Source organism: Patiria miniata, unplaced genomic scaffold, assembly GCF_015706575.1.
Source record: "Patiria miniata isolate m_02_andy unplaced genomic scaffold, ASM1570657v1 HiC_scaffold_1, whole genome shotgun sequence".
Lineage (NCBI taxonomy): Eukaryota > Metazoa > Echinodermata > Asteroidea > Valvatida > Asterinidae > Patiria > Patiria miniata.
Genome location: NW_024037047.1, coordinates 11,483,407 through 11,510,060, shown reverse-complemented (window position 1 = coordinate 11,510,060; position 26,654 = coordinate 11,483,407). Strand labels below are relative to the sequence as shown.

The window sequence follows — 26,654 nt, the reverse complement described above, 5'->3', positions numbered from 1 at the left end:
TTACTTGTCTTGTCGATACTGGTTCCATGGTCTCAACTCTTACTGAAGAATGTTTTAATTCTTTACTGAAACCAAGTAATACACACATACATAGTGAGAATCTGTTTTTGAAGATTACTTCTGCAAGTGGTCTTGAAATACCATATGTTGGCTACATTGAAGTTGATGTTGAAGTTGATGGGATTAGGATTCCGGAAGTTGGTATTTTGGTAGTCAAGGATTCAGTTGATGTAGAACACCGAGAACAGAAGAGCCAGGTTCCCGGGTTGTTAGGTATGAACCTACTGCGACCTCTCGTTGAAGCGATGAAAGATGACAACAGTGATCATTCTCCTTCACTTACATTTGTGACTTCAGTTTTAGCTTTGAAGGATTTAGCAGAGGAGATAGAGACGGTTGGTTTTGTGAAAGTTGCAGGTAGTCAGAACATCTTTGTACCCCCAGAATCGTCGGTGACGGTCAGAGCAGAGACAAATAGCCATTCTCCATCCAAAGTGGGAATAGTAGAGCCATTAAGGAATTCTGATCATCTTCCTGTTGGGATTCTAATAGCCTCTACACTCGTGGAAGTAGGTAAAACATTTCCAGTTAGGATTGATAACATGTCTACTTCTGGATTCACTTTGCGTCCAAAAACACGTATAGGAGTTTTACGCATGATAGATGGTGTTGTGGATAACAGTTCTGAGGTACAATTTCAGGTTTCTGTGAATCACATCCAAATTTCTAGGGTTGAAGAGAAATCCACATCTTCTTCACAGTCCTCAGTAGCAGTAGATTTGACAGGTTTTTCAGGTTCAGATGAGGAGTTGATGGAAGTGAACAAATTATTGGACAAACATAAAGACATATTTGCTGAGCATGAGTTTGACTTGGGTGAGACGAATACCGTAGAACATCACATAAACACAACTGATTCAGAGCCGGTGGCTCAAACATTTCGTAGGATTCCCCCTAATCAATACGAGCAGGTCAAACAACATATAAAGGGTTTGCTAGATCATGGTATGGTAACTGAAAGTCACAGTCCTTATGCTGCTCCCATCGTACTTGCCAAGAAGAAGGATGGATCTCTCAGAATGTGTGTCGACTATCGTCGCCTAAATGCCAAGACAAAAAAAGATGCATTTCCTCTTCCCAGAATATCGGAATTAATTGACGCTGCAGTTGGAGCTAAATTTTTCACATCTTTAGATTTAGCTAGTGGCTACCATCAGGTCAAAGTACGAGAACAAGATCGTGAGAAGACAGCTTTTGTAACTCCCATGGGTCTGTACGAGTATGTCCGCATGCCTTTTGGCCTCTGTGGAGCTCCAGCAACCTTTCAGAGGTTAATGCAACGGTGTGTTGGGGACCTTGTATACCAGATGTTGTTTGTATATCTAGACGATATTTGTATATATTCCAAGACGTTCACAGATCACCTGAACCATCTTGACACAGTCTTTACACGTATGAAGCAACATGGTCTCAAACTTAAACCATCGAAATGTCATTTATTCTGTAAGGAAATACACTATCTTGGGCATGTCTTGTCGGAGAAGGGAATTTCAGCCGATGATGAGAAAATCAAGGCAGTACGTGATTGGCCAGTACCAACAAGTGTGAAGAAACTGCGTTCTTTCCTAGGTTTTGCCAGTTATTATCGTCGTTTTATTTCTGATTTTGCTCAACTTGCTCGTCCATTGCATGCTTTAGTTGGAGTCTGTCACGGTCATGATCCTAAGTTCTTTCGTAACCGGTGGTCTTTGGAGTGCCAGGAAGCATTTGACACCTTAAAATCAAGATTTACCAGTACTCCCATATTAGCATTTGCAGATTTTTCTGATACATTCATTCTTGATGTTGACGCTAGTCAGTCCGGGCTTGGGGCCGTCCTATCACAGATGCAAGGAGGCTCTGAGAGGGTGATAGCATTTGCCAGTCGTACACTACGGAATAGCGAGAAAAACATGGAGAAATACAGTTCTCGGAAGTTGGAGTTGTTAGGTCTGAAGTGGGCAGTCACTGAAAAATTCAAAGATTACTTGTATGGTTCTCATTTTGTCATTCGTACTGACAATAACCCCTTGACACACTTAGAAAATGCAAAGTTGAGTGCTGTGGAACAACGATGGGTTGGTGAATTAGCATCATTTGACTTTCAGATAGTCTATCGTCCAGGTCGTGTCAACAAGAATGCTGATGGACTTTCTCGTCAGTTTGAGTCTGAAGAAGATACATGTTCTGTGTCTTGCATTTCAGTATCCGAAATCACATCTTCGAAGTTGCACTTCATTCCTGTAGATTTGCAATCCCAGGTGAACCAGTCTGCGTCTGAGTTAAGTTCAAGTAGAGTACAGTTGAATATTTCAAATCACATTGCTGCATTTCCTTCATATAATCGAGAAGAGTTGGCTGAGCTGCAGAAGAGCGATCCAGACATTAGGAATTTCCTAGAATATCATGTAACGGAACAAGTTCCACCAAGACAGAAGCGAAGGATGTTATCTCGGTCTGTCCAAACAATGTTGACACAGATGAAACGGTTTTTGTTAGTTGATGGTGTGTTGTATAGAGATGTCATAGACCCTAAACTTGGAAACTTACGCCAAACGGTTCTGCCTTCTTCGTTGAGATCTAAGGTTTTGACTCAAGTACATAATAAATTTGGTCATCAAGGAATAGAAAGAACTTGTGCCTTGCTTAGAGAACGTTGCTATTGGCCAAACATGTATGCAGATGTAAAGCGCTGGATTGAGAATTGTGAGCGGTGTACCATTGCTAAACTTCCTCGACCATCAGTCAGGAATCCTCTTGGTCATTTGGTAGCCAGTAAGCCTTTAGAAGTAGTTGCTATTGATTTTACTTTGTTGGAGCTTTCTAGTGACAGATTGGAGAATGTACTAGTGATTACTGACGTGTTTTCCAAGTTCACCATTGCAGTGCCAACCAAGGATCAGACTGCCGAAACAACAGCATCAGTTCTTGTTAAAGAATGGTTTCTTAAATATGGCGCACCACAGAGAATACATTCGGATCAAGGGAGACAATTTGAGTCGGATTTAGTTGCACGTCTTTGTGATTTGTACAATATCAATAAAACACGAACAACACCATATCATCCGCAAGGGAACGCCCAATGCGAACGCTTTAATAGAACTATGCATGATCTCCTTCGTACACTTTCTGCTGAACAGAAGCGATGTTGGTCCAGATTTCTACCTGAACTGACCTACGCATATAATTCTACGCCCCATTCGTCTACTGGTCTTTCACCATTTTACATCATGTTCGGTCGAGAGCCTTTGCTTCCAGTAGATGCCATGTTGGACAGGGAAGAGAAGAATGCAGCTGTACAAAAGGATTGGGTTTCTTTACATCAGGACAGACTTCAAAAAGCATATCAACTTGCCATGTGCAAAAATCAACGTGAGCGGAACAAGAACAAGCAAATTTATGATCGAAGAACAAATCCAAACGTATTTCACATAGGAAACAAGGTGTACCGTCGTAACCATCCCAAGGGTCGAAGTAAAATACAGGATTCTTATCATCCTCAGGTGTATGTGATAGTTGGTCAACCAGATCCTGATAATCTTGTTTATACTATAGAAATGGCTGATGGAAGTGGTGACAGGAGAACTGTCAATTCTGTTGAGTTGAAATTGGTTCCTGTTGGTCTTTTAGAGACAAAGTCAGTTGCTGAACCCACGCATACTCAAACGCCTAAACATACTTCAACAGCTTCATCAGACAGCTCAAGTTCGGAGTCCGATTTTGACATTGGTGTAGTTATACCCGCACCTGATACAAGTGTTGAGGATAAGCCCAGAAGATCATCGCGTTCCACGAAAGGACAACATAGGAATCCTCATCGTTTACCGAGGTCTGTCTTGTCTCAACAACAAATAACCAGTATAGGTTTTGATACAAAAACCTTTATCTTTTTACTTGCACTCTTAGTTGTTTTTATGATCTTGATATGTACATCGAACATGCCAGTACTCTTGAGAATTGGTTGTTCACTCGTGGTACTTTGTGCCGCATGTTTCTACTTCTCTCAAAGTACATGTACAACCGTTATCCAGTACGGTGATGTCTTCCAAGCGTTTGCGCTCTCTGTGATACAAGAGCTGAAGGAATTTATCCCTGGATGAAATGCACATATCAGCACAATTTTGTAAATATTTTTTTCCTTTGTAGATAGTAATTCTAAGCTTTGCGGAGAAGTAACAGTTCAGTATTGGAATAGAAGTTTTCTTCATATTCTGGTAATATTTTATGGTGATTCACAAGGACGTCATGTCTTAACTTTGCATCATGCAAGTCTGTGGATAATCCACCATACCTTCTATGCTAGAATGAAGTTTGAACTTCCATGTCTTTCTCATCGACATCAGTTTCCATTTGGTGAGATAGAATTACCAGATGTAAGTGTACATATATCTGCAAGCTAGCACGACGAATTGTCCATACAATTTCCTTTTTGTAAATATTTTGTTGCAGTTAAGTTCCTAGAGATGACACTGATCGATTGTGAACATGATAGTAGGAATGGTATTAGGTGGCTCTTTTGGTGGTCCGTAGGAGTTGTTTCCTCCTTGGTGCGACATGCACTAAGCGGACATATCACCGAATATTCTTCACCTTTGTAACTTTCTACCTATGTTTCTTTCTTTTCGAAATGTCTCCTTTCATACTTTGACTGATCAATCATTATACACACATGCATCTTTCAGATAGGATTTTCTTGAGGTCAACTCAGTCTCTTCTTCAATGAAGTTAGAATCCAGAATCTGAGATTGGATGTCTCTTACAAATAATTCTTTACTTCCCCTATTACACAATTTTTAATCCCGGATGATTGTGACCGGCCAGACTTAAATTCCTGTAATCATGCTGCCAGGTCCCGTCTGTAAAATATTTCTTTGTCGATGTCTAATATTTTTAGCATAAACAGCGATGCGAAAGTTGTCGAAGCATTGCGAGCGCCCTCTTGTGTTTTCCGTTGAATAGAGCATACCGAGTTGCGTAACAATTTGCATATGACATGCAGTGCGAAAAAGCCTTTTATTCCGTGCAGTGTTTCAAAAGCATAGGGCTTCGGACGCACATTCCGTGAATTTTTCGCTAGTTTTCTTGGAGAGTAAGCAAGCATGGGTAGGTCACTTGACTGCTTGTCGTTGCTGCTGCCAGCCACACCTTATTGCGAGCCAGCTTGTCTATATTTTGCTGTGTTTCTCACGTGGTTTTGCCATGGTTAGCACGCCGCATGTGCATACACATATCGTATACATGCATATCGTGTAGTTGCCCAAACATCCCGAGGCATAGGTACACAAGCCACAACTGCTCCGGTAAGTGTTTCAACTTCGTAAATTTTGATGTTATCTTAAATAGCACTTTACGACACATTTTTATGCCATGAATACTCGAGGTTGGAAGCCAAGTCTGTATGAAACATTTTTATGCCATAAAATAAATATCCCAGGTTGAAAGCCAAGTCTATATGAAAATTGTGCATAAGATGACTTGAATTTTCGATACCGAACCTCCTGGTAATATTGACTGTATACTTGTACATACTTCGATCCTAAATACATGTTTCTTGTATGTTGAATTATAGGGTCAATGCACTTTATTGAACTCAAATTTGGATAGCGTGGATGGAAAGAGAACTTAGAGAATGTTTTAGCCTGAAATAAAACACATGAGACATATAGATGGATGTACGAATACAGAATATTGAATACTCTTTTTATGAGCCTTACTGTTTAAACAAACAAATGTTAAGAAATAGGTGTACGGTATAAAATGCATTGTAAATTCATCAATATAGAATAACTACGGATGTGTACACATGTACTGTGGAGATGAAACTTTTTGATGGCACTGATGATTATTTAATATTCCTTCATCGAAACATTTATTAGTATTTATGAGATTACTTAATATGTACAGTAATTTTATTACAGCTACTGCTTGTGGTTCTGTGGTTCCTGAGTGGTCACAAATAGAGAAGCCTTCTCGAGTAGACCAGTGTATCCCTTATCCAGCATCCATAATATTTGGGTACGTGTGTAAAACATTATTGCTTGAAATGTGCCTAAGAAATTGGAGATTTAGAGATTAATGTGTTGTAAAATTATTGCATAGCAAGTGCTTATGGAGATTATTTCTCCTTGATTAAATTTTTATGCCTTTAATATTTTTATGCCTCTCTAAGAAATGTACTTGTAAATTCGCAGCAAAAACATTTCTATGGAACAAATCAATGGAAATTGAGGTTTATAGAACCAGTAAAGCAATTTCTCGAGATAAAAGATAACCAAGGATAAGGAGAGATGGTTATTTCAAATAATTAGATAATTGAATATTGGATTCATAGTCATTGTATATTTGTAAATAAATTAATTTCTATTCTTCTGTTTTCTGTTATTACAGACTGCTGAAGAATGACTGTCGTTTTTTGTAATAAAATTTTGAGCAATTTATAGTGGAATATATACCCAGTGTCACTTTCAAATTTCTGCGTAACCTTTCCAGCTCGGTTACAAAGGTTTCAAGTATCTTGACATTATTTTCAACAAGTACTTTGTGTTTGTGTGCATTCAAAGTTTCTTGTCCAAAATGTTCATCCCCAGCATTTTTAAGTTTGTCAAGGAATTTTGGTGTGTGCTTTTGTACCTTTAGAAGGAAGACCTTTTTGAGTAATTGAACTGATCAAGTATAAATCAAATAGTCATTTATAGTCATTGTTACCCCACTAAATAGATAAAGTTAAATTCTCATCCATCAAATCATTGATATAGCATGCCTTAACCAGTTCACGCCGGGATTATTTTGACAAGATCGGAATGAGGCGAGGGATTACGTTTCACTCGACCTCAAGCCAGGCGGGTTGAAGCCATTACCCTCAGGCAGCACATTCATATTTCCGGCCTCGCTCTATGCGTGATTTTCTGTCATCTGTCCTAATACCGCAAAACTTTTGTGTGTATACAAGGCCTCCTGCGCGAACTGGTTAAGCCAAAACAGATACAAGAACCATGATTACGTCTTGGCTGTACATACCTTGCTAGGATCAAAATCAGGATCATTCTCATCTTCCTCATCACCTTCTTCACCTTCTGCATCCTGTAACATCAACAACAAACAATCATCAGCTATAGCATCAACAACAAACAATCGTCAGCTATAGAATCAACAGCAAACAATTGTCAGCTATAGAATCAACAACAAACAATCATCTGCAACAGAATCAGCAACAAACTATTGTCAGCTATAGAATCAACAACAAACAATGGTCAGCTACAGAATCAACAACAAACAATAATCAGGTATAGAATCAACAACAAACAATCATCTGCTACAGAATCAGCAACAAACAATTGTCAGCTATAGAATCAACAACAAACAATGGTCAGTTATAGAATCAACAACAAACAATGGTCAGCTATAGAATCAACAAACAATCATCAGCTATAAAATCAACAACAAACAATCATCAGCTACAGAATCAACAAACAATCATCAGCTATGGAATCAACAACCAAGAGTCATCTGCTACAGACTGTACCAACTCCAGAGGGCACTGTATGGGATCCGTGCATGAACCAGAGAGGGAGCTTTTTTACCACTTTCAACAGCCCCGTGGACGGGACACACCGCATGCACGTACTGGTTTGCACACGTATACAGCAAAGTACACACAACTAATTTGATTCTGAATGTGCACAAAGCTGTAACATCTTCAAGTGGCAACAGGCATAGTTGGCAATGCGTTCGATAGTCCCACTGGTCCCCTGCAACTCTCCCTTTCTTACCGTTGAGGGAATATTTGTTCACAGAGCCAATTGCCTAGCAACATGGTAAAGGGAAATCACATGACAGGGAAGTACACGTAGGGTTTTGCCAAACCCAATCCAAGCAATCAATTTTATTCTAGACTTTGAAACCAGCCTGAAATTGAAGGCTGTTCCTCACTGATCCCCAGTGTTATTATCACATTCAAGAATCATTGTCCGCGTTGATATTGATGCTTTGCATTTGTAGCATTGTACGGGGAGCTAGTCCAATATGTATTTTGATCTCATAAGACATGTCTTGCAATGATAAATATATTTTTGAAAGTACGTTTCCGCAGTACTTTTAAAAATGGGTGACACTATGAAAATGTACACGGTTAAAAATGCAGTTTGACGGTTAAAAAGCAAACCACCGCGTTTCAACCACAATTTAACCGTGTGCATTGAGTCTTAATCCTTAACCCCATTTTAACCGTGTTTCCACCGATCCCTCACACCCATACCATTTCATTGTTATGCAGTACTAATCCTCTCGCCGCCCGCGCTCTGGCCAAACAAAGGGTCACTCATTTTAACCGTGCGTAAAACCATGCTCTGTTAAACCGCAACGTACCGTTAGGTAAGACTTCTTGACGCCTTTATTATATCCAATTAAAGCGTGTCAATTGTAATTATGTCAATCACCTGGTAAAGTCTGCGTGTTCGCTAGGTGCTAAACGGTCTTTTGTTGCAATTGATGGTCTTGAACAACGACTGTGTTGATGGTCCACATAATTTGAAGGGTATGAGACCGCTACCAAACCGCGTGTCCAGGGGTAAGTATAGATGGCCTGATTATCTTAGAAAGGCTTAGTTGTAATTTATGAATGATTGAATGGCATAGTTTTTTTTTTTAAACAGACACGAATTGTTGCGCCAATGGGCCGCACTGGCATAACGGCGATCCTTTAGGCCAAAAAAAAAAAAAAACACCCGACCGACCCCATTTTTGAAAGCGATAAATGCGACCCCACACAATTGTATTGGTTTATTGGAGAACAAAACCATTACTATATCGACTTCCGATCAAAATTGGTCAAAATCGCCGACCGCCAAAATGATTTATAGTCATTATCAGCAAGTGAATTTGTTTTCTGTCTTATTATCCAAAAGAAAACATCGTGTTATAGTTTGCATGTACTTCACAAATTAACTTCGTCAATGCAGTCCAAAAAGTCTGGTCGTGTGTACGTCTCATGTTCCTGTGCGTGCGCCATGCAGGGCGGGGGTTACGAGCGAAGTTCTGAGCTAGCTAGCTGTACAGCAACGAGGTATTGCGTGACAGGGGAAATTCCCACGGAAATGTCCGTGCCTATACAAGCAATTCTATTGGTTGACCGCGAGTTACACGGCCGCACAGACTTTCGAGCCTAGGGACGTCATGCATCATGGAAACCGATTTTCGATGAAATTGTTGTTTGAAATTGTGGAAGAAATCATGGAAACAAAGTGTCCTAACGATCATTTTTTTTTAAACTAAACGCTTTCAGGTTGCTGAAAGCAGGTCTTTGTTGACATCGCGTTAGCCAATAGAAAAATTCGTTATGCTATATCATTCTACAATGGCCACGTGGTTAGGACTTCACTGCGGCGTACGTATACGGCTCTCGTGCACGTGCACGCAAGACTGCAATATTTGCTCTACACATCGGAGAAAGTGAACATTTTCCAAAAAAAACCAAAAAACAGGAAATTTCTTTTAGTGGAATCTTAAAATGACATTCAAGGAATTCTTTGTGAAAATCCATAAGGCTCCCCCCCCCCAAAAAAAGTCTACGGTTTCTGGTATGCGCGCGCGTTGCCGTGGCCGGCCATGCGCGTCGGCAAAATCAAAAAGTTTTTTTTTTCAATGAAAAATAATGTCCCAAACCGCCAAACTCACTGGTTTGACTGGAATCCTGCTGCTGCACAATTTTAACGTGTTTTTAGATAGGGTTATGATCGAGAATAAGCTTTATGTGGCCTCTCTGGATTCCCATATTTTCAGTGCACTAAGTTTAGTCGGGCACCATTTGCAGTCATCAGCCGACATTTGAAGCAAAAAAATCAGGTAAAAAAAGAAAGAAAAAAAAAGCCCCGTCGCCGTACCACTTTTTGGGCAAGCTCCATACCAGAAACCGGGGCCTTTTTTTGGCCTAAGTTGACGACGATTTTTCAGAAACCGGAGAAGCGCAAGCGTAGTCTAGAGAACGTCGGCACGACAGTGGTTGAAAATTGTCCCTTGCTCTCCGTGGTTGATGAACTTCCGAACGTCTTACGATAAAACCTGTCTCCAAACTCATCTCAAAAATACATAGATTGTTGACCAATTAAACGTACATGTATTGGCTCCCGAGAAAAAAAATAAAATAAAATGTCATGCCGACCGACGACTCAATAGTCGCAGGGTTTACGATTTTGTGACAGGAGTACGCACATTGTTTGAAGTCTCTCTACTTTTCCACTCAGGATCACAGATGGAAAACTTGTGGGCATTATTTTGGTCGTTCTGGAACTACACTGTATATCTTTCCGTTCGTGCTACTCCGGCTCTCGTGTATCTCCGCGTTGCGGCGGCGTGCAGCGGTCTTCAATTCATGCACCCCAGGCGCCTTCCGCACGTCATGATCGCGACTAGACCTTTCGTCGGCGCAAGTGGTACTATGTGGGTTTTTTGCAAAATATATTCCCATATAAGGTACGTGCACGTGTTTTTTTATGTACATCTGTGGTTCAATGACACGATATCCCAGAGAAAACACTATTTTATTATTTTTTGCAAGCATTGGAAAGCTTTTGGCGTGAACTTTTCGTTACAACCGTAGGCCTACGCATGTTTTGCGAACTCCAAGTTTTTTGCGAGATTCCGCAGGTAGCCAATATTTTCAGACTACATTTGGAAGGACTCCCGGTGTAGCGTGAATATCCGACTCCACGAAATGTGGACTCCTTGGTAGTATTGCGCATGCGTAAGTACGATAACGCGCTTTTTTTAGCATCATAATGGGAGAGTGACCTGTCACATGTGAAGGATTAACCAATAATAGGGTTCCGATTTTCACAGCAGTCGGATTTTCACATGACAACGGCACAAATACAAGAAACTAGCTTCTTTTTTTTATGAAAGTTTGGGTTAGAAATACTTTATAAAAGTCAGAGGTAGAGGTTCAGACTGTGAGTGCGTTTGGGCATAGAGCACGACACGACAGCGTGTTTCCCAGCCTCCCGCGCCGGGCCTCTGCGTTCAGAGGCCGGCCGGTCAAGCTGTCCGTACGTGCACTGGTTGGGCGGCACGTGCAGTTCGCTGTTCGCATTAATTGTACGTACGAATAGAGTCTAATTTCTCTTCATTAAGTGATCGGACATCCAGTGATTGGGGATATTAATAACGTTAATTTAGTAATTCGTTTGGGAACTTTTTCAAAGATTTAAACTGAAATTTATTAATGATATATTTATATTCGCACCCAATCATTTGTAAAAGAAATTACGTTTGTTATTGCAAAAAGTTCTGTTCAATGAAAAATAATTGTGACATTTTAAAGAAAAAAAATCGTTTTGGAAACTTGATTAATTAATTCAAATTTGTTTAGCTTCCATTTAAAAAAAAAAAGATTTACACTGATTTAATTCATTATATTGTCATATTCGCCCCCAGTATTCGTTAAAGAAACTGTTTGCTTTTGTTCTGCCAAGATGTTTTGCCAAGAAGTTTCTGTTCAAGTATTTGTGAAGTTCTCGGGCGATAAGCTCCTTTTGTTAATTCAGAATAAACTCCTATTGTATTTTTCTCTCCGTTACCTTTTAAGTGTAATTCTATCCAATTAATACATGAAGCAATCTTTGAAAACTAAAGCTTGTTTTTGCTAGAAGTTTCGTCATAGTCTGACTTGTCGTATTTAAAATGACAAGGGATGGGAAAATAAAGTCCGAGAACCTTGTGCGCACTTGCGAAAAAAAAAACCTGCCGGATGGACTGGGAGCTAGTCGAAAAGCCCACATGCAAAGTAGTATGGTTCCTCTTGTTCCATGGCATATCATAGTAGGGACTTGAGTTCAGGCTCCAGGCGATATGGCTAAAGCTCCTTTTTTAGAGACTTTGGAAACGGAGTCGGTCGATTTGGCTACGTCGATATAGTTTTAACATGGTGTTAGAGAGTTTATGGAAAGAAAAAAATAAGTACATGGTTACACGTCGGGATAGTTGTGTAAGATTTCAGAATCTAATTTTATTGGGATCGTGGTGTCCATCACGATGCCGATCGCGATGAATGGTGTACATGCATGTATTGCATGCACTGTTGCAGTGCAACACCGGCGATGTAGGCCTACGTGTACTGTGTTTTGTTCACCATGGTCCATGGTTTGAACATCAACGAAAACTTGTAACACAAATCTGAGGCTGGCGCATTAGCAGATAAGCGCAGCACACTAACAGTTCTGTATTACTGGTGCTAAGCGGTAAACATTGTTGGAAGGTTGGGTACATGCATGACATTTGGTCAGTTGTTTGTAGGCCTAGACTAGTCATAGTATTTACATCATTATGCCAAGACCGGTTCGCAAATTTTGGGGAAATTGTTTCTATGTAGTGTTTTTGTTGATATCAAACGCTTTTCCTTGATGCAGCACTAAACAAGAGCGTGTTTAAAATGAAATTCCTCGACATAAACCAGGATGTTGCAATATAACTGTTAAATCTCATTGGTCTCATTGAAGTTAGAACATCATTCTTAATAGGGACTCTTTGACCAAATGTTTTCCCGGTCAGTGGGAATGTGCAGTTGTTGACTATCCACATGTGATAATGAAGAGTACTGGTCACTGCCTTTAATAAGTCCTTTGTCCCTTTACCCTCAGAATTTACCAGTTTATTATCCTGACATGCTAGAGGATTTGCATAGCTAATGAGGCCCATTATCATCCGCCCATGGGTTGCACAGTACATGTATCTAGTCATCCAGTTTATGATGGGTTAATCCCTGGCTTAACCGCAGACATAACATAAAGCCAGTCTGAAGAAATCCTATTGTGCTGTGATTTCAAAAAAAGTCGCTGAGGTGTACTCATGGGTGTATCAACAACAAGTGTGTATATTGGTATAGTTCTGCATAATATTTGTGTGTTGTTTGATGCCTGTACATGTTTTTGTGCATGGTCAGGGAGTGTTTGAAAACTTTCAGTAATACAAACATGTATATATTTAAACAGTTACTATTTCTACTTATGTGCAAAAATGATAAATAAGGGCATTGGACCCATCGCCAAAGCATAATATAGAAATTTTGCTTTTTTGACCTAAAATGAGAACCGATGCGTCAAATGTCACGAAACTTGACGCTAGATGTCGCAACCACCTCCCAAACAACATATGTTAAGAAAAAGGTCCTTGTTTGAAAAAATAAAATTTTATGTGCAAAAATGATAAATAAGGGCATTGGACACATCGCCAAAGCATAATATTGAAATTTTGCTTTTTTGACCTAAAATGAGAACCGATTCGTCAAATGTCACGAAACTTGACGCTAGATGTGGCAACCACCTCCCAAATAACATATAATAAGAAAAAGGTCCTTGTTTGAAAAAATAAAATTTTGTGTGCAAAAATGATAAAAGAGGGCATTGGACCCATCGCCAAAGCATAATATTGAAATTTTGCTTTTTTGACCTAAAATGAGAACCGATGCGTCAAATTTCACGAAACTTGACGCTTGATGTCGTAACCACCTCCCAAACAACATATATTAAAAAAAAGGTCCTTGTTTGAAAAAATAAAATTTTATGTGCAAAAATGATAAATGAGGGCATTGGACACATCGCCAAAGCATAATATTGAAATTTTGCTTTTTGGACCTAAAATGAGAACCGATTCGTCAAATGTCACGAAACTTGACGCTAGATGTCGCAACCACCTCCCAAATAACATATAATAAGAAAAAGGTCCTTGTTTGAAAAAATAAAATTTTGTGTGCAAAAATGATAAAAGAGGGCATTGGACACATCGCCAAAGCATAATATTGTAACGATTCCGGCTTGCCTAATATTAGTCTGGGCTAAGACCCAAATAAAATCGGGTCCCAGTTATCTGCCGGAAGCTTGAGTGAAGAGTCGATGAGTGAGACGGGATTCTTGGAGGGGATGGGGGAACTCTCTTTTCATTATTCTTGAATCAAAATCTTTTTTCCAATTAATTTGATGAATCTATTTTCCAACAAAGAAAACAACATTGAAATATAATGCTGCATTTATGATGCTGTCTTTCATCCATCTTGGATCACAATTTTGGAAGTCAACTGTCTTCTCCTGGCTTGTAGACCATTTCTTCTTTAAAAATTAATTCTTGGGCAACTTCTCAAATCACTTTTCTCGCTGTTTATCACAGTTTCTTGAAATTATACACTGCAATACTGGACTCTCACATCACATACATCAATGCGGCTCTTCCGCAAAACAATGAGGGCGCCCTTCATAAACATGTTTGCTCCGGTGCGTATTCCCACAACGCACGAGCACAACAACAGAGTCCAGAACTTGATTACGGTCCTTCTACGTAGGTCAAAGGCGTTAGGCGTTTTAACATCTTGAATTTGCTTTTCTGTGATGAATGTCGCCACATTCTCTTGGGCTTTAGAATAATTTGTTCATGGCCAGTAAACAAATATTTTCTCCCAAATCTGTGTCACTTGTTCATCATCTTTGTAGCGTCATGACGTCTTTCGTTACACTTCATCCACTCTTGCCCTTGTATTCTCCATAATCTCTTGCAATAACTTGATTAAGTTCTCCGTAGTGTTCACTACACTACTAACTACATTTACACCTTGAATTCCTCTTGAATTCTTGTCTTGTACGTCAGCATCATCTTAAAGTTCTTGCATCATTAATACAGCAACATATCTCATCTTGAATATTCTTGAATTTAATTGTTAATTCTTCACCATGAAGCTTCGCCTTTATTTCTTGCTCGCATGCTAATCTCTATATCGCTCTGGTCGTCGGACTTCTCGGCGACTACGTGTTCCTTGACTCTTTGCAGAACCAATGTCGTCCCTTCCGGTGGACCGTGTCTCCTCTCGAGGCATGTCCTCGGGTTCGTCTTGACTTGGTATTTCTTCATCTACTATCTTCGGGGTTGTCACTTGCGGCAACGTTGTCTTGTTTCTGAACCATGTCGGCGCATTTTCCCCAGTGTACTGCTTTAACCTGTTGTAGTGCACTACTCGAGGCTTCCCTTTTGCACCCTTCTGGATTCTATATGTGACGTCACTTAGTCGGTGTGTAACTACGTAGGGCCCATCCCACGGTAGTTGAAACTTGGGACAAAATCCCTTCTTTCTTTTCGGACTGTACAACCAAACTGTATCACCCTCATGATAACCTCCAGAGTCTGCCTGGCGATCATAATTTCGCTTTTGTCTGTCACTTGAAATTTTGATGTGTCCCCTTGCATAGTCATGGACTTTCTCTAGTCGTTCTCGAAGAGTAGATGCATATTCTGTCTGACTTTCTTGGCTGTCTTGTGTTCTTGGTTGTTCCATGAGTAAATCTGCAGGTAGAGTTGTATCTCTTCCTAACATCATCTCACTGGGTGAGCACCCAGTGGTCTCATGAACAGCGGTTCTGTATGCCATCATTACATACGGCAAACACTTGTCCCAGTCTTTCTGTTTGTCATCTATGAACATAGCTAGTAAATTCTCTAGTGTACGATTGGCGCGTTCAATCATCCCGTCTGATTGAGGGTGTAAGGCCGAAGTTCTTGTCTTGTCAATGCCAAGGAGCTCACAAACTTCCTTAAAAAGTTGTGACTCAAAATTCCGTCCTTGATCAGTATGGAGCTCCATCGGCACTCCGTACCGGCATATGAACTGTTCTACGAAAACAGTGGCTACTGTAACCGCCTCTTGGTTAGGCAATGCGTATGCCTCTGTCCATTTCGTGAAGTAGTCACCTACAACCAAGATGTATTTGTTACCTTCATCCGTTAGCGGTAACGGTCCCAATATGTCCATGGCAACCCTCTCCATGGGCACTCCAACATTGTAGGTTTTCATGTGACTTCGTCTTGTCTTGCTTGGGGATTTTCTGGTTGCACACTTGTCACAGGTTGAACAAATGAGGTTCACATCTCGTTGCCATTTGTGCCAGTAAAATCTGCATCTTACTCGTCCTCTTGTCTTGTTTTGCCCGAGGTGACCACATGTCTTGTCGCTGTGTAGTCTGGTCACTAGGGTTTTTCTCAAACCTTTCGGAAGAACAATTTGCCACGTCACTCGGTCGCCTGCCGGTGTTTCCCATCGTCGACATAGAACATCGTCACGGACCTCTAATCGATCCCATTGTGTCCAGTAACTCTTTACCTCCGCACACTCAGGGGATATATCAGACCACTCAGGTCGGACTTCGAGAGTTTCTTTCCATTGAAGTATCTTGCCAATGCTTTTGTCTTTCCTCTGCTCTTCTCGGATTTCTTGTCTTGTTACTAGTGCATCCTCCATTGGTTCGTCAGCGATGTCTTCTCCCCTTGATGTTTTGCTTGATTTTCTTGTGACTGTTCCACAATGTGGATTACTTGAGCTTGGACCTGTTTCTGTAACTCTGTTTTCAGTTCGAGACTGACGGGGCTGTCTTAAACTGTGCTTGATGATCTGTGCGTCTTCTTCATTCTTTTCTATTCTGTCACACTGTCGGCACTCAACACATGGTCTTCTTGATAAACCATCTGCATTTCCATGTTGTTTGCCAGGCCGACGTTGAATTTCAAAGTCATACGTGCTCATTACCTCTAACCATCTTGCAATTTGGCCTTCGGGACTCTTGAAATTCATCAACCAACGCAAAGCGCCGTGGTCTGTGCGGATGAGAAACTTCTTGCCGTACAAGTAATGGTGGAAATGTTTTGTTGATGCGACAACAGCCAATAACTCCTTCCTTGTTACACAGTAGTGTCTCTCAGCCTTCGTCAACGCTCTGCTGAAATAAGCAATGACTTGTTCTTGACCGTCTTGTACCTGTGACAAGACCGCTCCTATACCTTGGTTACTTGCATCCGTGTCCAAAATGAAAGTGTCATCACTTGAAGGATATGCCAGGATCGGTGCCGAAATTAGCGCTGTCTTTAGCTTCTTGAATGCACAGTCACACTCTTGACTCCATGCAAAACTTTGCGCCTTTTCAGTCAGTCGATGTAATGGTCTTGCTATCTCTGCAAATCCTCTGACAAATCTTCTGTAGTACGAACACAGCACGAGAAAGCTTCGAACGTCTGTCACTGTTCTCGGTGTTGGCCATTTTCTCACACTTTCCGTCTTGACAGGATCTGTCTGTATTCCTTCATGCGTCACAACGTGACCTAGAAAGTTGACACGCCTCTGGAAAATGTGGCACTTCTTTGGACTTAGTTTTAGCCCTGCCTTTCTGATTCTTGTCAGCACTTCTTGTAATCTCTGCATAGACAGTTCAAAACAGTCTCCGTACACGATGATGTCGTCAATATACACCAAACATGTTTGCCACTGCAAACCCGACAAAACTCTTTCCATGAGCCGTTCAAAGGTTGCAGGTGCATTACACAACCCGAATGGCATCACCTTGAATTCATAAAGTCCTTGATTGGTGATGAATGCCGTCTTTTGTTTGTCCTTGTCCGCCATCTCCACTTGCCAGTACCCACTTGCCAAGTCTAAAGTGGAAAACCACTTGGACCCTGACAACGTATCTAATGTGTCGTCAATTCTTGGTAAAGGGTACGAATCCTTGATTGTAGCCGCGTTGATCTTTCGGTAGTCTACACAAAATCTTGTGGACCCATCCTTCTTCTTCACTAAAACAATGGGCGAAGCCCAGGGACTAGACGATGGTTCTATGACCCCCCGCTTAAGCATCTTGTCAATTTCCTCTCTTGCGTCCTGTCGTTGATGAATTGGTAGTCGTCTCGGTGGTTGTCGGATTGGTCTCGTCGATCCCGTTTCAATTTCATGTTGAACTGCCGATGTTCTGCCAAGATCGTCTGAATCTCTTGCAAAAACATCTTGATAGGTTCTCAGCATCCTCGATAACTGGGTTTGTTGATCTTTGTCCAAATCTTTGCAACTCGTCTTGTATAACTTGACCAAATGATCTGGGATCTCCTCATCATTTTCTTGAGTATGATGTTCTTTCAAAACAGCTACCCGCTGTTTATCTTGATCTTTAACTATGCAGTTACTGTCAATTGACTCGCATATAGCAATACATGCGCCTTTGTAAACAGTTACTGGTTCATCCTTGAGGTTAAAGGCTCTCACTGGTATTAATTCTTGCTGAACATTAACCAAAGTCCTGGCTATCAGTACATTGTGATTTCTTGAAAATCTTGATTCTGCTTCAACAACACCACACTTGAAGTTTCTGTCTTTCTGTTGCAGCTTGCCGGGTATTAATGCCTCTCCTCCTGGTGCAATCGTCACGGTCTTGTCTGCTGTCACTTTACTGCACGTCGGAACTGCTGACGACGTATAAACACAGCATTTAACTTGTCTGTGACCAACTCGCATTTCACCTCTTCCAAGATCTAATGAACAGTTATGTCTCTGAAGAAAGTCATAACCCAAAATTCCTTCAGGTTCAATGTTTGCCAGATAAACATCATGCACTATGCTCTTCGAAGTGCCACTAATTTCGACTTCCAATTGTCCCCATCCTAGACAAGGAGTGAGTTCACCATCAGCCATTGCCACTTTTACGTCACTTGAATTCAGTGTTGGTCTTGAAATCTGTGGAATCTTGTAATAAACATCTGGACGCAGAATTGTCAAACTTGCACCTGTATCTACCAGGAAATGTACTTGTAAACCATGCACTTGCGCAATCACTTCCATGCCTTGTGTTCCTGGTGAAAGACTTGTCTCTATTGTTGGTCCCTTGTTTCTTGATTTCTCAGCCGAGGCTCGGACCATAGGTTCGGCTGCTGTCCGTTTCCCTGTCGCATGTTATGCGAACCGTTCTGCTTTTGCTTCAAACACTCGCGTGCAAAGTGTCCAACTTGATCACAATTCCAACAAATTGGAGCTTGTCTTCTATCTCCATAACGTGGCTGTCTACCGTACTGTCGATTTCGGTCCTTGAAACTTGTCTCTTGCAACTTGTTTTGGGAAACGGCTCTTGGGTTCCTGTCATTTATTAGCTTGCCAATCGCCTCGGAAATACCGCGGATTTCGGCGGACATCGCTGAAATTCTCTTTTCCATCTCTTGACTTTTCTTGCTACTCTCATCCTGGTCCGCTGATGACACAACTCTTGCTGTTTTTCTTGAAAACCCGCGCTGTCGCTCAGCCGCTTGAAATGCCTCCAACTCCACGGCAATACGAACAGCATCATCTAGGCTGTTAGGCTTGGACTGGAATACTCGCCATCTGATCTCGGTATCACAGAGGGCATCAATAAAGTGCTCTTTGGCCAATGTCTCTTGCAAATCATATGCAGCTGTTGGGTACGCCAATCTTGTCAGTCGCCTTATAACTTGTGCGAGTTCGGGTAGGGTTTCTTCTCTTTTTCTCTGCCGATTCTTCAGACGCACCCTGAACAGTTCTTGTTGGTTATCAGATCCAAATCTATTGCTCAATGCTGCAACTAATGCACTGTAATCACGACGTCTTTCACTGTCCAAGTCCCCAAGTACGGACTGCGCTGAACCTCTTAAATTTGCCGCAAGATACATAGCCTTCATCTTCTCATCCCATCCATTCATCTCGGACAACATCTCGAATTGAACCACGTAATCTTTCCATGAACTTGTTCCATCATAAGTCGTCGGCTTGATTTTCATTCTAACATCTCCCTTCAATTCTCTTGATTCTTGCTTTTCCAACGTTTCCCCACTTCGTGTCTTGTTTTTCTCCTTAGCCTTTTGAAGCTCCCGTTTGAGAATCTCTCCCTCTGTCATCAGTCTTTCGAGTACAGCTTCACCATCTTGTATGAGTTGTTCCTGGTCACACGGTGTTGAAAAACTTGATCTTGCATCTCCACCTTCTGTTACTTGAACAAATTTATCTTCCCCGGCTTCTTGTTCATCGGAACTTGCAACTAATCCCTCATTTTCTTCTCTTGACTCACTCATCGTGGATTCGTTTTGGATCTCGGATACTTGGTTTTCCATATTTTCTAATTTATCACCAAAAATGAGATCCCACCGCTGCCACCAAAATGTAACGATTCCGGCTTGCCTAATATTAGTCTGGGCTAAGACCCAAATAAAATCGGGTCCCAGTTATCTGCCGGAAGCTTGAGTGAAGAGTCGATGAGTGAGACGGGATTCTTGGAGGGGATGGGGGAATTATTTACAAACGACCACAAGATAATGAACAATAAAAGATGTCCACAAGGAGTAATTCTTTCAACCGATCAAAACGGTAAACTCAGTTTATTTAATCTTCTTGAGTAAACTTGAACATCTTTGGGACAGCGCCCTCTATTATAGGAAGTAAGGAAATTATAATGAAGCTGTGGTATGAGTTGCTCAGTGGTAGCGTGCGTAGCGTATTGATTCGATGGCCGCTTTTCCTGTAATCTTTTATACAATCTCAAAATATTACAGCGCATAAAGTAGTTTCTTATATTTTGCCTAAAGTGTCGGAATTTCCACACACAAAAGCGCTCGTGTGGTTTTCCGCCGACAAAGCCCAATTAATAGCGCAAGCCTGTACACGGTTGCTTGCTTAATCAGTGCACGCAAACGTGGGGCATTAAATAGGTCTTGAGGTCTTGTCTTGAGGTCTTGCGCGGCCTACTCCAAAAGGGAACAGAACCCAAATACTCGGAAATCTGTGGAATTTATAGGCACAGTGCGGACGCGCTCTGCACACGCGTATGCGCGCGGCACGCACATCTCATACAACTGCAGTGATTTGCTAAATAACACAACAATCTACGGTAGCTTGTAACAGCACAGCAGTACGCATGCGCTGGCTCACAGTTGTGTCGTACGGTAACGTACAGCATGTACATGTACGTTCATTCAGCAAACCTGTGCATGTGGCAACAACACAACAGGAAGTCAGCGTAGGCACTGCTGAGAGTCAAGCCCCGAGGAATTATGACTGCAACAGGATCAAAGAATAAATTCAACAAATATTATTAGATTAACTTAAAGGTTTCAGCTAGTGAAAAGGTCAGTTGTATACAAAGTTTCAAGCACTAATATTCTAAGCTAGCAAGGAATAATTGTGATATTAATAAGCATCCTGGCGATTTTCGCCACACTATTGAAATTTTGCTTTTTTGACCTAAAATGAGAACCGATGCGTCAAATTTCACGAAACTTGACGCTTGATGTCGTAACCACCTCCCAAACAACATATATTAAGAAAAAGGTCCTTGTTTGAAAAAATAAAATTTTATGTGCAAAAATGATAAATAAGGGCATTGGACACATCGCCAAAGCATAATATTGAAATTTTGCTTTTTTGACCTAAAATGAGAACCGATTCGTCAAATGTCACGAAACTTGACGCTAGATGTGGCAACCACCTCCCAAATAACATATAATAAGAAAAAGGTCCTTGTTTGAAAAAATAAAATTTTGTGTGCAAAAATGATAAAAGAGGGCATTGGACCCATCGCCAAAGCATAATATTGAAATTTTGCTTTTTTGACCTAAAATGAGAACCGATGCGTCAAATTTCACGAAACTTGACGCTTGATGTCGTAACCACCTCCCAAACAACATATATTAAGAAAAAGGTCCTTGTTTGAAAAAATAAAATTTTTAAAAATGATAAATGAGGGCATTGGACACATCGCCAAAGCATAATATTGAAATTTTGCTTTTTGGACCTAAAATGAGAACCGATTCGTCAAATTTCACGAAACTTGACGCTTGATGTCGTAACCACCTCCCAAACAACATATATTAAGAAAAAGGTCCTTGTTTGAAAAAATAAAATTTTTAAAAATGATAAATGAGGGCATTGGACCCATCGCCAAAGCATAATATTGAAATTTTGCTTTTTGGACCTAAAATGAGAACCGATTCGTCAAATTTCACGAAACTTGACGCTTGATGTCGTAACCACCTCCTAAACAAGATATAAGAAAAAAGGTCCTTGTTTGAAAAAATAAAATTTTATGTGCAAAAATGATAAATGGACCCATCGCCAAAGCTTATTGAAATTTTGCTTTTTTGACCTAAAATGAGAAATAAACAACACAAAATTTCAGTATATTTTTAAGATATCGTGTTATTTTTGAACTACGAAAGCTATACAAAAAATGGCCACAAAAAGTGATTAAAGCTTACCTTAAAGTATTTACGTTCGATAATTCTCAAAAAAATAACGGAAAAATCAGGTCGTGCACACCATGGAATTCCTTCCTCCATGTGCACACCATGATACACCCCGCAAGTCAAGTACGGGAAACTGGCCAACACTGTCATGACAAATATACGACCAGTACGACCTCGAAATTAATTCACGAACACGGAGAATACATACAAAGACAAGATTGATCAAGTTCCGTGAATTAACTTGCAAACAATTCCGTGTTTTCTTGGCATTTCAGTCCGCCGTACCTAGCCCCTGCAATACACCGCGCAGCTGGCATAGCGTGCAAAGACTGGCTACCGCATTTTCATCATGCCTTCCTTGGCCCGGCGGTGCGGCGGGAACACGGTCATCGCACGTGTTCTTATCGTCACCGCGACATCGAATTGCGAACTCGTACCGTTAGGCCTAATGCAAAGCGAACCGAAAATAACGGAGGTTAGGCTGAAAACAAGTTAGTAAGTAGGCGAACGAATTAATACCACCATTTTTGACACATGTTTTGTGAAGACAGAAAAGACAACATAATTTTTTTAATTTATTCGTTCATTTTATTAGTATTATTTTTTTTAACTTGCCGAAACAATGTTTAGGGTAGCGGCTTAAATAAATAGGGTGGGCCTACAACTGTCCGTCGTACGGACGACTACAGCAGCGCGCTGACGGCTGCTGCCAAGTGTACTCTGCGTCCGACCTCGATTGGAGCCGTTTATATCGGAAATGAATGCGGGAATCAATGTGCCTGTGTTGCTAGCTTGCGCCACATCACTTGCAGCCGACTAAGGCAACAAACTTGTCAATCACAAACCGTTATGCACCATTAATTGATGAGCCATTAGCCACCTATTTATTACAGGATTATCACATTACACAAAGCACTTAGCCTGACCGTGCGGGATTAAAAACCGCAAAGGCAAAGCGCCCGAAAACAACCCCATTTTAACCGAGAAGCAAGACTGGATGTGAGGGATTAAATCCGCGAAACTGACCGCAGAGTTAATGAGCAACTCTGGAAGCCAAGTCCCGAAAAGACACCTGTTTTAACCGTGTACTTTTTGGTCCCATTATTTAACCGTGTTTCAATCGTGTGCCGGCACGGTTAAAATGTGTGGTTTCCATTTTTAACCGTCAAACTGCATTTTTAACCGTGTACATTTTCATAGTGTGAGAAGTTCAAGATAACTTTCCTACACAAGACTGATGATTACGGTATCATCCGTAACAGCCAATGTTTAAAGTTCATGACATTTGTGACAAATTGAATCACCCATTCCTGCAACCTATCCCGAGTATCAGTTGGGAAGGGTCAATCCATGATTAGAATTGATACTTTCTGGCCTGTGAGTGATGACTATTATTATTCTGATCCAGACTAAGCATCACTTACCTCTTCCTCTCCTTCCTCTTCATACTGAAACAAATCAAACCAACAAATCATGACACAGATTTATTAACAGATGGGCCTAATCGACAAGCACCTGTAGTACATTGTATTACATTGTATATATTCCCTGATGAAGCCGTTCAACCGCGAGTGCTGGGCGGTTTGGGCAGCAGTATACATGTAAGAAACAACAGGCCAGGCAGATTGGGGCATTATGGGGACTATTGGTTTATCTATAAGCACATAAGACAAACATATTTTGATTTAAATTGTCAGGGAAATTAAATTTGCATCAAATTCTCCAATAGCAACAACTGTGCTTTTTGGGAGACATTGCTCTCACAAACAAAGAAAGAATTTGTTTCATAGTGTCATTAAATTGTGCCACAGTGATACAGGACAAGATTTCTTTTTCTTTTTCACATATTCTCAGTGTTCATAGAGGTTGTCAGGTCAATGACCACATGGTTGTAGCTAACACTGTCTTGTTGATCCATATGAGTGTCTTTACCTCATCATCTTCAATGGCTTCTCCTGTGAAGTACAGCACAGCTCTTGGTATAATGCGTTCCCGGATAAAATGACCAATCTCAAAATCTGCACTCAGTAGGCTCTCTGTTTCTTCATCCTAACAAGAAATGATCAGTCAGTCTGATTATAACAACAGACAATACAACTGAATTGTCGACAACAGTTTAGATTGCTAAATGTATGTTAGGGCTGTGCACATCGGAACCGGTTACTCGAGTACCCGAATGCTGATGTCAGGAACCAGTTCCAGATAATGGGATCTGGTACCCGTAACCAACTTTACAAAGTATGTAACTTCTCAGACAACGGGGAAAAAAAGGTTTTCAATGGCATTTGTGGATAATTGTAAAATGAAAACCAGGCTACATGGAAAACCCAAACAAACTTCACAGTCATGTGCATTTTAACATGTGACAGATGAGCTTGCCAAAGTTATAGGTTAAACCCCCTAGTAGTTCCTCAGGACTACCCTGCTAAATCCAACAGAGTCCATCCGGAGTTTCCTGCTCAATCCACTGTGCCTTATTTTCAGTTGTCTGCTGAATCCAACGGAATCCAACATGGCGTTATAATGCGGTTCAGTTGCCTGCTGAATCCAACATTTTGCATCAGGAATGTACACAAGGGGTTAACTGCTCAATCCAACAGGCTCCATCGGGTATGTGACATAGTTGGATCCTGTTGGATTCAGCAGGGTTAGGTTTTAAAAGACCAAACTGCTATAAAGCCCTTCAGACAACTTCTGGAATCTGATTTTCGGGGTTGGGTTTCTTTTACTGGTACCCAGGTGCCCATGTTTTACTTCAATATGGTACCCAGTTCCCGTATTACCTGTAAATGCACAACACTTGTAAATCTCTCCATTGTCTAAAAAGATAAGAAAATCTTGTCCATTGGTTCTGAAAATTCTGACAGTTACAAGATGGCATGTTTGCACTCATTACCACGAACTGTTCAGCTGAAATTGGGGAATCTTTTTTCTACGAAGCCATCTAACAAGCCTCAAAACAATACTCTGGCTGATAATGACAGGTTATTTCATAGCACTTAAATTAGATGAATTACACTTGGTCATTCTGTAAAATATCCAATAATTGATTGAATTGAAAAGCTAATTCTGTGTTCCATCCGACACTTCAAAGTTCAAAGGCTCTAGGCAAGCATAGTTTGAGGAGGCCAGCTTACCACCTCTGCTCCTTCCTCAGGACCTTTCGGTGGACTGAAGAAGTTGAAGAAGGAATCATTCTGCACCGTCTTGGTGATCATACGTGTTGTTCCTTTGCCTTTGTGCTTCTGTTTCTTCTTGATGACTTTCATGGTCACATTCTTGCCCTTCTTCCAATCAATTGTACAGCTGTAAACAAATCATTCAAAAACACTTCAGTACTACTTACTATATGTCATGGGATCATTACAAGATTCCCATTAAACGACGGTCCTTTTTCCAGAATACCACTGGGAATTTGGTTTAAGCGTGTCTGTACCAATGTACCTGCTGGATCCCAGATTGAATCTGCCCAACATTTTAAACTGTTGATGTTGCGATTGCCTGTCCCCAAACACAAGTGGCAGGGTAGGATAAACAGCATCGATTTTCATGTTAACACACAATTTTACTGTCACTCAATGACTAAGATCTGGGGGGGGGGGGGAATTCCCCCCCCCCCCCCCCCGGCTAATTGTTTAATTCTTTGGCTCATGGTACATAGGTAAGTTGACAATGGTTGAGTTAGACTCGTAAACACTAATGTGCTTACTAGTCATCCAGCAGAGTCTTTGAAATTCTGCTGACGCTACCTGCTTGCGGTTTCCCTATCACCATGTGTTTACACTTTATTTTAATGACATCATAGTCCATCCAGAAAAATGCCGATAGCATCAGATACCATTGTTCGTTTGTTACGACATACCATGGAGTTTCACAATCCAATACTGCACAAGCCTACCTCATTTACATACAAGACCCTACTCTTTTCAAAATGAGAGCAGAAACATGTATGAGGACTTACCCTGAGGAGCTGATGATCTCTGGTCCTTCAAAGCTGAATGGATCATTCTCATCGGGTTCTGACCTCATCTGATAACTCTTGGTCAGGACGGCATTAGTGAAGAAATCATTCGCTGAAAAGTGAAACTCTAATGTGAAACCCTACAACCAAACAACAGGAAAAAACATAGTGATAAAAATGAGAGTTAAACAAATCACCACATTACACAGTAAACTAATGCCATCATCAAAGACACTACCAACAGTTACAAAAAATTACATAAGGTTAAGTCACATTACAGAATGTGTTCGATCTGATTTGATTTGCAAAACCTGTATTTAACCAGGTTGACAGGTACATGTATGCCAGAAGTCTTTGCTGCAGAGCCTGAACAATTATATACCTTGTCTTTAGGCCCCCAAAAAAAGTCTCCGGTTTCTGGTATGGATCTTGCCCAGAAAGTGGTGCGGCGACGCGGCTTTTTTTTTTTTACCTGATTTTTTTCACTTCAAATGTCGGCTGATGACTGCAAATGGTGCCCGACTAAACTTAGTGCAAATATATGGGAGTCCAGAGAGGCCACATAAAGCTTATTCTCGACCACAACCCCATCTAAAACACGTTAAAATTGTGCAGCAGCAGG

At 40.9% G+C, this 26,654-nt stretch overlaps 1 protein-coding gene across 2 annotated transcripts in view; it reads right to left on the bottom strand.

Moving 5' to 3' along the window:
• Positions 1–26,654, bottom strand: part of LOC119723345 (nucleosome assembly protein 1-like 1) — a 43,141-nt gene that overhangs the window by 4,767 nt on the left and 11,720 nt on the right. For both annotated transcript variants that reach the window (XM_038193927.1, XM_038193936.1), the window contains exons 9-13: positions 26,033–26,172; positions 25,209–25,377; positions 24,004–24,120; positions 23,496–23,519; positions 7,057–7,119 (exon numbers count right to left, since the gene is read on the bottom strand). In XM_038193927.1, the coding sequence (XP_038049855.1) occupies positions 7,057–7,119; positions 23,496–23,519; positions 24,004–24,120; positions 25,209–25,377; positions 26,033–26,172 (513 nt within the window). The remainder of the gene's footprint in view (positions 1–7,056; positions 7,120–23,495; positions 23,520–24,003; positions 24,121–25,208; positions 25,378–26,032; positions 26,173–26,654) is intronic.